Source organism: Vespula pensylvanica, chromosome 18 (genome assembly GCF_014466175.1).
Source record: "Vespula pensylvanica isolate Volc-1 chromosome 18, ASM1446617v1, whole genome shotgun sequence".
Classification (NCBI taxonomy): domain Eukaryota; kingdom Metazoa; phylum Arthropoda; class Insecta; order Hymenoptera; family Vespidae; genus Vespula; species Vespula pensylvanica.
The window spans coordinates 3,174,896-3,191,835 of NC_057702.1; the positions used below are offsets into that span (position 1 = coordinate 3,174,896).

The window sequence follows — 16,940 nt, forward strand, 5'->3', positions numbered from 1 at the left end:
AAAAAAAAAAGAAAGAAAGAAATTCGATTACAATAACAAATTATCAACAAGTTAGTACTCGAATATTAATATTTCATAATTGTTTGAAATTTACGTAAAATTCAATGACTCGGCCAACATATTCCATATATCAGCGGCAAGTCCTGTGATCTTGGTATTATTTTTATCGAAGGATACTATATTTTTTTGCTGTGGTAAATAAAGAAAAGAAATGAAGAGAAAATGTATACGTTTACTTTAACAAATATATTTTTTTTTTTTTATTATTATTATTTATTTTAGAAAGACGAAGAAAAGAATGAGAAAAAGAAGAAGAAAAAAAAAAAGAAGATTTTCTATCGTCGTCGTCATCATTATTATTTTTATTATTGTTATTATCAGTTTCTTATCGTTTACCTGAAAGTAAGTAAGTTGAATGGTTTCTCCTTGAAAATTATGCGTCTCGATTTCTCGTTGTTTCAATAATAATTCACGATGAAGGATCGAGTAAGGACCAACGCTGAATATTGGTACGAAGTTTCCAAGATTCTTGTCCCATATTACACCACCGATCGTATGTGAAATCACGAATAGATCTTGCATCGTTGCCATCAATAAGATACGTTTCATGACGATAAAAATAGATAAAGAAAAACGGTAAGAAAAATTAATCGAACGAACGAACTCGACTGAATATTCGGTTTCGTCACTGAACAGTAAAGTGTGAGAATGATGTTCTCTGATTTCGATTGGTAGAAATATAAACCGTAAAATCGCGTGTCCTTTAATAATTTAGCGTGCGAACAGATATTACGTAGGTAAGGGCAGACGTTTCGATAACGATTTATGTTATCTAATTTCTCCTTTTCGCATTAATCTTGGTGTATATGTAACAATCACAGATTTTTTATAGCAATGTTAAGTAACACACGCAAACTATATTCTCTTTCTCTCTTTCTTTTTTCTTTTTATGCGCCCGAGTTTTTCCACCCTCTTCCACTCTTCCCTCTTTCTCCACTTTCTATTTCCATTAGTCATGTGTTATCCTTCCGTGTTGTTTATCGTAATGCAAAGTGTCATTATATGACAGTAGGTAATGTTTCCTAGTAAAAACCTATTTGGTAAAAATAGAAGCACATTTAAATAATCTGAAATGAGAGAGGGAGAGAAAGAAAAGAGGCATAGTTTTTAGACTAGTCATACCTTTTAGATACGTTTGTTATTTTCTAACGTGTACGAGATCTTTTTTATTTTATATATATATATATATATATATATATGTTTTCTAACAATTTTTTTTATACATTTATTTTTCTAACACGTGAGTTACGTTAAATGTTTCTGATAAATCGAGAATGGATTTAAGTGTAAACTGGAATTTAATAATTTTATTTAATACAATTATACAATTCTGTAATTATATTTTTATATGTAATTATATATTTGATATAATATGATTATATAATTTATTTATATAATATATATAATTAACGGTATTTTGAGAAAATTATATCGGAGATTAACTGACGTGAAACTACGAAATAAAGCAAGAAATAATTGAAAAGATATTGAAATAATTCGAACGTTTTATGAAATCTTTCGAATGTTGTTTAATATCATCACGGAAAAAGATATGTTTAATAATTTCAAATTTATTTATTTTATTATTACATATTATGTCACGTTGAAATTAATTATTGTGAGGATGGATTATGAATCTAGATATATGTATATCATTTAATAATATATATGTTTTTTTATAATACATTAATTATTAAAAATAAATTATAAGTTTTCAAATGTTGAAAACTTTTTATGAACTACTTCGAAATAAATATAGAATAGTGAAAATTAATATTATAAAAGTAACATTAAATATTAATATAATAAGAACGTTCGAAACATTTTTATTTTATTAATTTTTTATTTATAATAAATTATTTAATATATCTATATCTATATCATATATATTTTCACTTTGATACAAATTTGTCTAAGCTTTTAATTAATATTTTCTTTGTTTAATAAGACTGAAGAATATTTAAAGACCCTTTCAATTTTATAAATAATTTGCTAACACAAAGGGAAAAGAATTGTGAAATAATTTAATTGATTAATCAATGCACATTGAAATTGATATATAATATATTATTTATTTATTTCAATAGTACACAATTATTGTTTACAGAAAATATTCAATCAATCAATCAATCAATCAATCAATCAATCAATCAATCCATCCAAATCATTTTCTCTTATACTTCTTTTCGATATAATGAAAATATTGAATAATGTGAAATATCTCGGAGAGAAGAAAAAAAGAAAAAAAGAAAAACAAAGAAACGAAAATTATATCAAACGAATATTTACGAAAGATAATAATGTCGATTAATTAATGCAATATAAACGAAGTTAATAATCCTAATCTTAATATCATTAATTACAATAATATTTAATGCAATGATAAAATATTAGAGTAAATAGTATATGTATATATGTATATTGCAAATAATACTATTACACAATGACATTTCGTTGTAGAATAAATTAAGTATTATATGACTGATGATAAAGCATGATAAATGGAAACGGAAATTCGACCATATTGAAATCTATTATAAAGAATTGACAATCTTACGATATACATATGTATTTATGAATTATATATATATATATATATATATATATATATATATATATATATATAAACGTATATAAGAGAGTAAGTATATTACATCGACGAAAAGAAAAAAAAAGAAACAGAAACAAAAAAAGATTGGAAACAATGTTTCAAATTTATCTTTAGATCTCGCTTTTTTTCGTCTTGTTTTTTTCTTTTCCTTTTTTTTTCTATTTTTTAACACCATTAACTTCGACCTATCGGATGAAACGTGATTAAGGCGAAGCATATAAAGCGTCAAGCATGATAAAACTCGAATATATGGTTTTATCAAACACAGTAGATTCGATTGAAATTATTTTAACGTAACGCGACGTCGCAGAATCATATTTAACTATCACGAATAAATTAAATCCGCGGAAAATTATAGAAAAATACGGATGTTCGGTGTTTTTCGATAATAACCATACGGATTTTCAAGGACGAACGAAGCTGATCAATACGAGAAGAAATGTTATCGGATAAAACCTTAGAAAAATAGAACACGAAAACGTAACTGTTTATCTAATAACACGTTATCTAACACATATTACGTAGCATCGTATTTAAATAAAACTAATACGTTTACGACGGATATTCAAAATGGCGTCCTCCTCTTCTCTTCACTGTCAAAATCAAAGAGCAAGTAAGTAATTAAATACAACAGCATCGTAAAATGACGTTCTCTTATCGAAAACGTCTTATTGGTTCAATTCGTTCACGTAGATAATATTTTTTACATAGGATCCCATAAGAAAAAATAATCAATCATTATGACCGTTCAGTTTTCAAGATATTCATATTTCACGTTTCTACGATTTAATATAAACAATCATACGATCAATTTTTCTGAATCAACATTTATTCATTTGACTTAGTTGATGTTATTAACTTTTCTTTTCTTTTCTTTTATTTTCTTTTCTTTTCTTTTTTTTTTTTTTTTTCTTTACATCGTCTTGAAAAATTCGAAATATCGTCGCTATTGATACACCCGATATATATTGTCATTATAATCACGATCTTATTTGTTTCGTTATTTAATTAACGCTTTTAAAGTTTTTCGTTTAACTCGTTTCCCAGTCGTATTTAATTTCGACTCGTAAAAAAAGACGATATGTTCAATAGCGAGTACCAAAATGGCCGCAAAAATTCCTATCGTTAGGATACAAAATATAACGTAAGTTTGATCGAAGTCGATCTTCTTAAAAGGACTGTTCTCCTTGTTGTCGAGTTTTGTTAACAACCAACGTTCCTTCAAACAATCAACCAATCCAACTTCTTGCATCTTGATGAGCCTATTTATTATATTTCATGAGAGAAACTGTTCGATTCGATTTGAAATAATGATTCAATTTGATTTTATTCTATTTATAATTTATTATATTATTATTAACTTACGCGACGTCAATCGTTCGTTTGTATGGTAAATATTTTTGCATGCCGAATGAAATCCATGTTTTGTAATAAAGATTACCTACGGGTATTAATGTACAAACGAATCTACTTATAACCGTAAACGTGTCGTGTACTTCGAATATCGCATATTTATCTTCGTTTTCACACGCTGTTTTATATATCTCTCTTTCATCGTCCATAAACTGTACGCGATTCTCCCATTTGGGATTATCATTCATTAGTTTTTCTATTTGTTTCTAAAAGATAAAGAAAAAAAAAAAAGAAGATCTTACGATTACATACGTTCGATCGTAATAAGTAATCCGATTTAATTTCATACCTCGAAGGATTCGTATACCATTGATCCACGAAAACTCAATACGATATAATTGGTATTGCTTAATAAATCTGTTAAGTCTTTGAACGGTGGTATCACTTCTCTGTTAGTCATACGATATATCAAATGCGAGCTAAAGGTCAAAAATATCAACCAAGAAAAGATATTCTTCGAAGTGGAAAGTATCTTGAATTTGTCTAAATACTCCGTTGGAAGATATCCTAAGAAAATAAATTTTTTTTATCGTTGAGATATTATCGTTGTTATTGAAATATTATTACAATTATCTAAAACAGAGTTTCCCAAAACATTAAAAATTTTTCAAAAGGTCGAATGATCTTCATTTGAAATTGTCTTGAAAATTGTTTTTTTCTTTTTCTTTTTTTATAAAGTAATATCGATTGTCGACGAACACAAGTATAATGAGAGTTTTATTTTTAATTTCATCTTCTTTTTTCGACTCTATATCAAAAAATAGAATTTATTGTTTCACTTAATTTTTTTAATCATTTATAGATTTATAAGATTATAAATTTAAATATATATATATATATATATATATATATATATATATATATTTCTTTTTCTAACTTTGAAAGTTAATCGATTATTTATCATAAAATCTTGAATGTATTAAAATTTATAATATCTTTTTTCGATTTACAAAAAATGTATTATTATTATTATTATTATTATTTTGATTTATTATTGTAAATAAATTTATTGTAATAATTTTAATCCTCTTTCTGAGAATTAGAAAATAATGAAATTTTTTATTTAACTTAATTCTCTGTTAGATTTGTTTCTCAAAAAATAATCAACTTTTGAAAATGTAAAATTTGTCGTGAATCATTTCTAAGGATGAAAATCTAAACTGTTCTCATATTTTAATATATACATATATTTATATTATTAGCACGATCGAAACTTTGGGAATCTCTGATCTAGAATGATTTTATCGATCCTATACTTTATTTTTACCTTGGGAACACATCATAGCGAACGTATGAAAGATGTGATCGCTCAGATTGAAATTGAGTTTGATTTTATTTTCCTTAGTATTTATGCCTGGTATCTTTTGTGCGTAATAACCAAAAAGACTGAGAATCACGAATAAGGATATAATAAAGTACCAGGTATTTATCGAGAACATTGCTATTAACCACATATTATTATATTGCCATTTCGGGCGGATTAGCAAATTATATCTGAAAGAAATAAGAAATAAAAAAAAATAAATAAAAACAATAATAATAAGAACATACGAAAAAAAAAAAATAAAATAAAAGAAAAAATTAATTTTGCACAATACAAAATCGATCTTCCTTCTTGCAAATTAAATCCAATCGTCCTTCAACCTTATTGATTTTTCATATTAGATAAAATCAAGGTGTTAGGAAATTTTGCATTTCTTAATCGACCAAATTAGATTCTTTCGATCATTTCTTTTTCTATTATTAAAGATTGTGAGAAAAAAAAAAAAAGAGAAAAGAAAGAGAAAAAGAAAAATGTTGATAAAAAAAATTTCATTCGCGAAAGATTGAATTGAGCGCAAAAAAAAAAAAGAAAATTACAAATAAATAATATATTTTTCGATAGGACAAAAGAAAAAAAATTAAATTAAGAGTTAAGTTGTAAGTATATATTATTACCCGGTACCATAAATAGGTACTGTATAATCCATATCTTTTTTACGAAACCTATAAAGTCCGGTTCGTAAAATAACATCAGTTTCGTTACGTTTAAAAATACCCATGAGCCCGTCGTAGGTGCCGTCTTTCAAAAGTTCACCGAACGTATTAGAATTGCTCTTCACTGGTATTAATCTAAGAAAAAAATATTTCGAAAATAATTCGACGATTAATTTCGTTTCGATATAATTTTTTTTTTTTTTTTTTTTTTTTTTCTTTAACGATTAGATATAACTTAAATAATAATAGCATTGTCGTTTACGTACGTAAAGTTTAAATAATCGGCGAGTAACGTCCATGTTTCGCCGGAAATACCTCTAATTTTGGTGTTGTTTTCGTAGAACATGACCACGTGAGGATCCTGTATCAAAAAGTGTGATATGCGACGAGAAAAAAAAAAAAAAAGAAGAGAAAAGAAAATATATAATATAAACGCGTCAAACTTGTCGACGATCGAGAAAGTGATCTGAATTAATTTGTGATCATAAAAACGATAGAAATTTTTCTCCATTTCTCACATTTTTTTTTTTTTTTTTTTTTTTTTTTTTTAATTATAGCAAAATCAAATGAAAGGATATGATTTATCGAGAATAAAAATTTACTTTATCTCTTTCTAATTATCGTAGAAAAATAATTTCTAAGTATGTTCGTATTCGATATGTCTGCAAAAGAGAAAGAACTATCGCAGTAAAATCTATTTTTAATTAAAAAAATATATTTTGCAAAAAGAAAAAATATTTTTAATTAAGAAAAATATACTTTTTACTTATCGTTAAAATCAATTTCACAATCGAATCGTTTCAAGAATATTTATGTATGTATATATATATATATATATATATATATATATATATATATATATATACATACATACATAATAAATAAATAAATGAAATAAAAAAACCTGATAGTAAGCCACTCTGATGGGTTCACGATGAAATTCATACAACTCTGGTCGTCGACGTCTCGCTTGTACCTCAGCATTTAAAGCTGCGAATCTCGGTATTGAATATAATTGAACGAAATTTTGTTGATACTTGTCCCATATCAAACCACTGGCAGCTAACCCATTATCAAAAATATATTGAAGTAACGCGAGTATTAAAGAAACTCGAACGATCATCGGTGACTGTTCTTCGCAAACCAGTTCTATTGAATATACTTATAGAAAAATATAAAAGATAGAATAGCGACCTAAAAAATATATATACGTAAAGCAATTTATTGAACGTATCTGAAATCATTATTCCACGTTTTGACCCTAATGAACGAATACGTCAAGATCGTATATGTCTGATAAAAAAAGAAAATAAAAAAGAAAAAAGAAAAAAAAAAAACTTGTTTGATAATGGTAAAGGCTTTTACCTCTATTACCACCGTGATTACGTGAAAAATGAATGTCTGTCTAATGCGCATATATATATATATATATATATATATATATATATATATACATAAAGGGATATAGCAAACACGTCATATATATAAAAAACATGAATTGTATATTATACTTGACTTAATATATATACATATATATATATATGTGTGTGTGTGTGTGTGTATATTCATACATACATATACATATACATATACATATATATATATATTTATTTATTTATATAGATATAAATTAACTTAGAGTCTAAAACTTATTCGACGCGTCTAATAAAAGTACGAAAACAGTTTATTATTACAAATAGCGCATCGAAGAGATCCGTCAGTTTTTTTTTCTTTTCTTTTCTTTTCTTTTTTTTTTTTTTTTTTTTTTTTTGAAGAATACTTTCTTACAATTTAAGAAATCCAAAATCATATTTATTTCCATTCAATCTAATCTGATTGGATATTTATTTTCTTTTTTTTTCTTTCTTTCTCTTTCTTCCTTGATTTTCTTTCTAATTTCTTTAAAAATCTGACGAAACGATCTCTAACGTTTCTCGTAATAGAAAAATGATTAAAAAAGAAATGTATAATACAATCTTAATCAGTCACACTCTCGCTCGAAACACTTATGTTAGACGATCCCTAACAAATTCTAAAATCTTATCTTAGAACATTTTAAAAATTATTATTCGCTCTACGTTCTATACACATACACGGTATGAAATCGCATTAATTATCGTTTTTATTATTACTTTTTTTTTTCCTTTTTTTTTTCTCTTTCTTTTTTTTTTTCCTTTTTTTTTTCATTCTTTTTTCTTATATATATATATTTTTTTTTTTATACACACAAACAGCAGCATTAAGTTTTAACATCGTTCACTATTTTACGAGGACAATGGTTCTTCTTTCGTAGTCGTTTGTTCCTTTTTTTTTTTTTTTTTCGTAATACATTTAATGTGTTCGATCGATTAGCTTTAAGACGTAATGTGACGACGATACTTTTTTAAAATATAAATCTGCTCGTCTTAGGATTATGGAGAAGAATGCAGCACGCTAATTATGTATACGTATACAAAAGAATGAACTATATATATATATATATATAATTAATGTACATGTATATTGAGAAATATGTGAGTGTATAGGAAACTTAATATCATAACACGTATTAAACATAATCATATGCGTACGTGATAATACAACAGTCGAATTGCTTCACAACCTCTTATTGCAATAATAATAATAATAATAATAATAATAATAATAATAATAATAATAATAATAATAATAATAATAATAATAATAATAATAATAATAATAATAATAATAATAATAATAATAGTAATAATAATAGTAATAATAATAGTAATATAAAAAGGAAACGATATAAAACCAGCCTTTATTTTTTTTCTTCCTTTCTCTCTCTCTTTTTTCTTCTTTTTTGTTTTGTTTTTTTAATATTACAAATAGATCAATCAAAGGTAGAAAAATTCGGTGTAAAAAAAATTTCGTTTATGTATATTTTCAAGATAAATATATCTAAGGATGGAGTAATGTATCACTTAGATATTTTTATCAATGCGATTATTAATTTATTCCATGCGATTCAGTCAATATCGGTTCGATATAAATATTTTGGCATATATATATATATATATATATATATATATATATATATATATATATATATAATATAGAAGAAAGCACAATATCGTATTTATATGGAGAAATAATAATTTCATTATTTAAATATATTAGATCCATTAATGGATGAATATGATAATGATAATGATAATGATGTTATTATCATTTCACGTTCATTAATGTTTCTATTTAATTATCTCCTTCGACCGCGGTTCAATAACGAAATCGTTTTTTTTTTTTTTTTTTTTACTAAATATTACTTTACTCTATTTTGCCTTTTGGACCACGCCTATTACTATCGCACAGTAACAAATTTTTCGAGTATTTTAATTCATTCATTTTATTTTATTTTATTTTATTTATTTCGGATAGGGATACGTTATTTCATCAATTATGCTTCTAAGAAACATTTATCTTTCTAAGTAATATTGCTTTTAAGAAATGCCTATCATACACACATACGCACACACACATACAACATACACACAAATCTATAGAAAATATAAAATTCGCCCATGATTTTTTACATACAAACAAAAAACAAAACAAAACAAAATAAAATAAAATAAAATAAAATAAATAAATAAAACAAAAAGAAAGGTAAAGAAGAAAAAGATTATATTAAAATCGTCCGCGGTCGAAGGGGTAAGTTAAATTGTAATATTTCTTCTGAATACAGCCACTGGAGGGTTGAGTAAAAGGGGTAGGGAAAGAGGGTGTAGAATTCAACGCGAATAGAAACGTTTTCATTTCGTTCATAGAAAAAAGATGACGATAAAAAAAAAAAAAAAGAAAAGAAAAGAAAATAAAAACGAGTCATCTTATTCGAGCTAAGTAAATATAATTCGTAAAAAGATCGCGTATATGTATATATATATATATATATACATATTTTCGTTCAAACGTCGACTTATTTCGAAACGCGATTTCACATCGATCGTGAAAACGCTTAAATGCGTTAGAATAATAAATGTTTCTTTCGTAAAGTCCCTTAGAATAATCGATTTTGTTTTCTTTTCTTTTATTTTATTTTATTATTTTTTTTTCTTCACTTAGATACCCTGGTTTCAGTCGTAACTTTACTCGGATCTGGTAACCTGACAACTAACTGTGCACCATTTTGCATTGGTCTCGTGCCATTAGAGGCGTTTGTTGTTTTACCTATTATCGATTGAGGAACAGAGGGTAAAACTTTTTTGGCGCCGCTCAATTTCGGTGAGCAACATTGTTTATCATCGTAATCATTCAGATTAACATTCGTAGTTGGAGATTGATAATTAACAGTCTTGTTAGGTGTATTGTGATCGTTAAAGATAGAGACAGTTCTTTGTTCGATGGATTCTGAATTTGGAAAGTTTTGTTGGTGTAACTTCAACGCATTGTTATGATCATTCAGACTGCATACCAATGAATCCATATTACTCTTAAACATTTGTTCTTTTTGATCAGTTTTGTATATCGGTGCTGAGAGTTGTGTTGAATTTGTCTTATTCGTACTCTTGTGACTACTACCGGAATAACTTGTAATTGATTCATTACAAAAGTCGCTTAAATATGTTTGATTCATATACCAATTGTGTAAACGGTGATGAATCTCTGGAAATTGTGGTCTTCGATTGGCCACTTCGTGCCAACATTCTATCATCAAACTATATATCATCGTTGGACAATCCTCTGGACATGGTAATAATTGACGAGAACGGATCATGTCGATTACCTCTTGATTGTTGTATCCGTAATATGGCTGTGAATAAATATGAACGGTTGAAAAGAATTTTTATATCGATGATTAATAAACTATGCGATTGTTCTCACCTGTAAACCGTAACTATAAATTTCCCAGAGTACAACTCCAAAACTCCAAACGTCCGACTCGGTTGTAAATTTACCATACAAAATCGATTCCGGTGGCATCCATCGTACTGGCAATAAGCTTTTAGATTGAACTCTGTAATAGTCGCTGCTATAAATATCACGTGACAATCCGAAATCAGAGATTTTCACGGTCAGATTGTCTCCTACTAAACAATTTCTAGCAGCTAAGTCACGATGAACGTAATGATGGCTGGCCAAATATTCCATTCCTATATCAGAAGATCGTTCGATTAAAGAAGATAATAAAATGTAATAAATCGATTGGATTTTTCTCCTATTAAAATTCATTTTAAACCAACCAGATGCTATTTGCAATGCGATATGAAGAAACTCTGGTTGCTCCAATATCTTTCCAGTTACATTGTTCAATGGAACGTCTGATCTTGGCGAATGACAGATTAAAAATTCGTGCAAATCTCCTTGCGTCATATATTCGAACAACATACACATTGGTTCTCCTTTTAATATAACACCTAACAAACAGATTATATTCGGATGTCGAAGGTCGGTCATTAGATCCACTTCTCTTTTAAAATCACTCTGTGTTTTTGGACTTGCATTCTCTTTTAAAGTCTTAACGGCAACATATATTGGTGGTTCGCATTTATTGCCAGTCTGTAGTTCACCTTTATATACTTTTCCTGTTAAAAGTATACAGATAAAGAAATTATTTCATAAGTAATAAGAAAAATGAATGTATGAATCGATATATATTTACAAATTTTTCTTTATTTTTACTTACCGAAAGCACCCTCTCCAAGTTCTTGCAATAATACCACATTATTTGTGGTAAATTGAGGTACTCTGTTATTCGAAGTTCTACTACTACCACTACTTAATGTCCCTGTACCTGGAGTCGTGTTACCTGGTCCAGCTAAAAGAGAACTCATTTCCATCGGTTGTGTAGTACTGCGTCTTCCATCATATATGTTTTTGTCGCATTGTATTCCAGTCAACATCTAAACAATCAAATTTATCGTTAAGTAAAGGCAAATCTTTGAGATTCTGGATTATAAAATATTCTTACTACTAACTTTATTTGAGGGTAAGTGATTCATTTGTCTTCTTGATTTTCTACTTCTGTAGCAACAGCAATAACAAATTATTATAGTAACAAACCCTCCCATTAGTACAAAACCAACAACCGCATAAATCCACAAATTTTCAACTGTAAGATAACATTGAAATTAATGCTTTTAATTAAACTTTTCATTAATTATGTAACGTTATACACGCATTCTACAATAACTTACCACATTTAGGTATATGACAAAATTCTTTTTGAGTCCTATTATTAGCATCAACAAAACACCAAGGCTGTATTTCTTGACCAGCCGGATTTCTACAATAAGAATGTCGTCCAGCTAATTCGGGGTAATTAGAAATGTGTAGCATTATTAGATGAGACCATTTCAAACAAGGCCTGCCGCTAATGCTTGTTTTTACTGTACCACGATAAGACTCTCCATTGCCCCAAAAACAGTAATCGTCTGTAAATTAAATGCATAACATAAGTATTCGTTTTTATCTATACAAAGTAATATAAAATTAACGATACTAACTTTCTTGTACATTATTTTTTGTAGATATACCAACGCTTAAACAATCTTGAGCTTCTGGACTGCCTTTAAGCGGTAAATCAGAGCATTCGAGTAAAGGCACTTGTCCGATTAATGGATGTCTTTTTGCAATCGCGTATTCTGTCCTACATAATTCGTTTTCCAACAGTTCACATTCCTCCCGACATATTCTTCGTAATTTTCGATTCATTTCGTTCTTATTGGACGAACGACTGTCTCCATAACTTTGATTGATTATTTTCTGATTGCCTCCTTTTCTCTCTTTGCTCGGATTGAATTCAAAACCAGGACCTAACGTAGGACTTCTTTTCCTAGGAAGTCCATGCGTTCTTGTATAATCATCTAACATATCCTCTCCATCACCGTCTTCTAAATGTTCATCTTGATTAGACTGAAGACGATTGAACAATTTACTACTGAATTCTGAAAATTCAGTATTCTTTGGTTTTGGATTATTTGGTGGGTTTCGACAGATAGGAAACGTTGAGTAACATAAAGATGGTTTGGCATAGCTTTCACAATTGGAAGATAAATCGCTGTACAAAAGGTAAAAATCAAATTGTATCATTACTACTTCTCGTACTTTCCAACAAAGTAATTCTAATAAATAATATGCTTACTTTGAAAAGTTTATAACACCAAAAGCTTGGATCAATTTGTCTTCGAGCAATTTTTGCGTCATTGGATACAAAATGTAAACGGTTTGATTTCCAACAAATTGCGCACAGGTTTTACCCACGTAGACCTGTAAAAAAAAAAAGAAAAGGAAACATATAATACAGTATCCTTGTTTTATTAACTTTTCTTTTGACATGGCAAAAACTTACCTCGCAAGTTCCTTCATGATTGTCTTTCTTCCCAGGTATAGCGCTCATACCTGGAAATCCAGCAAAATTTACCATACCCGATGGTACTTGCATATTGACGTTTTTAAGGCCACTGAATGTACTAAAATCCACGGTGCTAGACTGGGAACTAGTCGGTTGTGGACTAGGCGATAATATATTTAAAGAATTTGTGGGTGCCAAATGAGAGATGTGTGGCGTTGACATACCAATCCCTGAGATATCCAGTCTGTTTGTATTATCCATTCTAAAAACAAAGACGATCATTCATAAATTTACCTCCAACCGATTCCATTACAAAATATAAACAAAGACATGAGACATAACCCCCACTTTCAATTTCAAAGTGAAAACATGTGTACTTGTTTGAAATAAGAGAGACAGAGAGAGAGAGAGAGAGAGAGAGAGAGAGAGAGAAAAAAGAGAAATAAAGTAAGCGAAAAAGAAAAAGAAAAAGAGAGACATTGTGTAACAAAAATAAGAGAAATAAGAACACTGTTTTTTCTGAATTTATTATTAAGAAAAGTGAGTGACGTTGAACATACAATTTGCACATAACCTCGTAATAGTAATACATAAACAATAAATGATAACAAAGAACATAAGCGTCACCTTCTTTCCGAAAAGTTGGTAAGATTATTGGCGATATATAACCCTCGTATAAAAATACAAATATTCTCTAACAATGCTAGGTACAATAGTAGCTTCATTATTGTAAATTTAATTATCAAAACATTAATAATATATCAAGCGTTAAACGTGTATATCATTTAACACCACACCCGCGGAGGCCATCGGCAAACTAGAATTCGGCGCGTTCTGCATTGATAGAAGGGTTATCGCGCGTTTCGAAGTGCGCATGCGTAATAATTTTTCCTCGTTCTTTTGTTTTTTCTTTTCTGTTTTTTTTTTTTTTTTTTTTTTTTTAACAGTCGATTCGAGAACTTTTAAGGAGACGGACGACACCATCGCGCGTGCTTTTTTTCGAATTTATAAAATGATGTAAATAATGGGAAAAAAGAAGAAGTAATAATAAGAGTAATGAGAAAAAAGAGAAATTGATAATTACCCATCGATAAAACTAGATCCAGCGGGTAAACCGGATGAAAATTCGTCAGTGTTCGATGTTGGATTATCTGAATGTACAACAGGACTAATTGGAGCTGAAAAAGATAAGATTTTTCCTTTTTTATTTTTTAGGTTATGAAATGTTAGAGATCGAAATTAATTTCTTTTTTTTTTTTTTCTTAACATAGTAAAGAATAAAACAATAGAAAATAAATGAGAGAGCATAAAGATTTATCGTTCTTTTTTTTTTTTTTTACGTAACACGCACGTTACATTACTAATTATATATATATATATATATAAAATATAATAAATAAAATAAATAAATATAATATATGTAAATACATATATAATTATACATATAATATAAAATATACAATATAAAAAATATATATTATATAATTAATATATATTATATTATAAAAAATATATATATATTATTGAATTTATTATTGTAGTTTCTGATCAAACCAAATTCCAAAAATATGTACTTGGACGATTATCAAAAGATTTCTAAACTCGTTACATCGGAACCTATTTCCTGATAAATCGATATATATATATATATATATATATATATATATATATACGTATATATTATATTTTATATTATATATATATAATACATGAAAGTAGTTCGGAATACTCATTTACTAGCTAGCCGTCAAAAAGAAAAGAGGATGATGATAAGGGAAGTACATTTATGATGGGTGGAAGCAAGATGAAGGCGAAAACTTCAAAGCTCGACGTTTCGTATCATCTTCCAGGACTCAATTTAAGTGTAATATCATCTTACCACGATATACTTTGCTCGTCCCCTTTCCTCTCTCTTTCTCTCTCTCTCTCTCTCTCTCTTTTTCTCCCTAAGCTCTCACTTTTTATATACATTTACCAGTACTTTTGTTTGTTAGTTACAAGATGGATATCGTCGCCTTTATATATACAAAAAAAAAAAAAGAAAAGAGAGAAAGAGAGAAAGAAAATAAAAATAAATAAATAAATAAAAAAATCGACTCCCCTTCGTAACTGATGACGTCTTCATGTAATATTCTTTTTTTACAACTATAATTTTCAAATATAATTAAACTCTCTTTCATTTTCTCTATTTTATGCATTAAATTTCTCTTTTTCTTTTGCTTTTACTTTTTCTTACTTCTTCGTTTCTTTTTTTTTTTTTTTTTTTTTACTTTTTTTTTATATTCTTTTACAAACAAACACAGAGATCAAATAGAAAGATACGAGATAGATTTATTTGCTCGAAAGATTTACTTTTAAAAACATGTTAGATACATACGTACGTACGTACGTACGTACGTACTTACTTACTTTACCTACTTTAAAAAACTTTCTAAGACACGCACTTCTAGTTATTTATTCTTAGGTAACATGATTCACCATCGTAGCATCGTATAACAGTACAGAAGAAATAGTTCCCTTTTCCATCCCTCTCTTTAAACACCCTTACTTTTCTTCATCTTCACTCGTCCCTTTCACTTTTCTACATCCAGGGATTTGATGGTTCATTCGAGGGTAGATTCAAATTTCTGATATTATTTGCTTTTGTGCTACCCGGTACTGTACTAGGGTAAGATATACTTTGTGATTTCGTGTGAGAAAGAGAAAAAGATAGAAAGATGTGAAAGATGTTAAATTAAAGATTAGAAAGAGAAAGAAGTTAGCTAGTATCATAGAAATTACACTAAAGACAAATATATACGTACGTACATACATACATACATACATACATATATATATATATATATATATATAAATGTATATGTATATAGGGTGTCTCTCCCTAAAAACCAATTCCACGATAATATAAACTCAAACGATTACCGTACAAAATTGCTTTTTCTTTTCGATGAAACTTGAAAAAGGGATCGGATAGAGAAAGAGAAAGAAAGAGAGAGGGAGAGAGAGAGAGAGAGAGAGAGAGAGAGAGAGAGAGAGAGAGAGAGAGAGAGAGAGAGAGATGTAAGGAAGCCGTTTGATGTCGTTCCTTTTCGTAAAAATTCGTCCATCATGATACCCATGAAAATGGTTAGACCTTCATCGTCCTATCCCTGATTCCTCACTCTCCTCCCTCATCAGCTTTATACCTAACTACGTATCAAAAGTCTATAAGAGTCTCATAGAATCGTTTCAAACGTCACTCAGTATTAACGTTTAAGGGTGACGGAAAAATGACGTAACGTGCAACACCAGCAATCGACCCTCGCGACGGTTTACTCAATTTTTTTCCTACCTTTTATTATCCTTCTATCTCCCTCTCTCTTAAGTTCTCATTCTATCCTCTATTTCTCTTTTGTACAGAATAAAAGTAAGAAAAAGTCATGCGAGAGAGGTAGGAGCAGAGGGAAAGAAAGGAGGAATGAAAATCCTGGAAAATCGAAGTAGAAAATGGACTTTCCAAACGAGATAGAGATAGAGATAGATAGATAGATAGATAGATAGCTAGATAGAGAGAGAGAGAGAGAGAGAGAG

General features: G+C 28.3%; 4 protein-coding genes across 7 annotated transcripts in view; 1 reads left to right on the forward strand and 3 right to left on the reverse strand.

Annotated features, from left to right (window-relative positions):
* Nucleotides 1–1,006, reverse strand: part of LOC122635315 — a 3,133-nt gene extending 2,127 nt beyond the window's left edge. The window contains exons 1-2 of one of the 2 annotated variants that reach the window (XM_043825370.1): nt 397–998; nt 95–189 (exon numbers count right to left, since the gene is read on the reverse strand). In XM_043825370.1, the coding sequence (XP_043681305.1) occupies nt 95–189; nt 397–609 (308 nt within the window). In that variant the 5' untranslated portion in view covers nt 610–998. Of the gene's footprint in view, nt 1–94; nt 190–396 lie in introns of both variants that reach the window. The other variant, XM_043825371.1, reaches the window with a different exon arrangement.
* LOC122635313 (synaptic vesicular amine transporter) overlaps nt 1–5,061 on the forward strand; it is a 42,919-nt gene extending 37,858 nt beyond the window's left edge. The window contains exon 13 of the transcript XR_006328642.1: nt 5,043–5,061. The gene's annotated coding sequence lies outside the window, so the exon portion shown is untranslated. The remainder of the gene's footprint in view (nt 1–5,042) is intronic.
* On the reverse strand, nt 2,814–7,499 carry LOC122635314 (glutamate receptor ionotropic, delta-2-like). Its single transcript, XM_043825369.1, has 8 exons — nt 6,966–7,499; nt 6,328–6,422; nt 6,023–6,196; nt 5,352–5,578; nt 4,374–4,591; nt 4,037–4,290; nt 3,582–3,933; nt 2,814–3,529 (listed from the first exon to the last, which is right to left on the reverse strand). Exons 1-7 carry the CDS (start codon nt 7,182–7,184, stop codon nt 3,672–3,674), a joined length of 1,449 nt encoding a protein of 482 aa, XP_043681304.1. The 5' UTR covers nt 7,185–7,499; the 3' UTR covers nt 2,814–3,529; nt 3,582–3,671.
* A 2,572-nt stretch (nt 7,500–10,071) lies between these two features.
* Nucleotides 10,072–16,940, reverse strand: part of LOC122635651 (tyrosine-protein kinase transmembrane receptor Ror) — a 286,700-nt gene continuing 279,831 nt past the window's right edge. For 2 of the 3 annotated variants that reach the window (XM_043826103.1, XM_043826105.1), the window contains 10 exons: nt 14,455–14,548; nt 13,368–13,632; nt 13,161–13,285; nt 12,523–13,076; nt 12,214–12,450; nt 11,995–12,128; nt 11,703–11,919; nt 11,260–11,601; nt 10,901–11,169; nt 10,072–10,829 (listed from right to left, as the gene is read on the reverse strand). In XM_043826103.1, coding sequence (XP_043682038.1) covers nt 10,134–10,829; nt 10,901–11,169; nt 11,260–11,601; nt 11,703–11,919; nt 11,995–12,128; nt 12,214–12,450; nt 12,523–13,076; nt 13,161–13,285; nt 13,368–13,632; nt 14,455–14,548 — 2,933 coding nt within the window. In that variant the 3' untranslated portion in view covers nt 10,072–10,133. Of the gene's footprint in view, nt 10,830–10,900; nt 11,170–11,259; nt 11,602–11,702; nt 11,920–11,994; nt 12,129–12,213; nt 12,451–12,522; nt 13,077–13,160; nt 13,286–13,367; nt 13,633–13,997; nt 14,203–14,454; nt 14,549–16,940 lie in introns of those variants that run through there. The other variant, XM_043826104.1, reaches the window with a different exon arrangement.

What these genes read in the sequence shown, in the direction of transcription:
- LOC122635314 (XM_043825369.1), bottom strand. Translation starts at nt 7,184, where the DNA reads ATGATCGTTCGAGTTTCTTTAATACTCGCGTTACTTCAATATATTTTT. An exon ending in TCAGAGTGGCTTACTATCAG is followed by an intron (nt 6,423 to 6,965) that starts GTTTTTTTATTT and finishes TTTTTGATACAG; the next exon opens with GATCCTCACGTGGTCATGTT. An exon ending in GCCGATTATTTAAACTTTAC is followed by an intron (nt 6,197 to 6,327) that starts GTACGTAAACGA and finishes TTTTTTTCTTAG; the next exon opens with ATTAATACCAGTGAAGAGCA.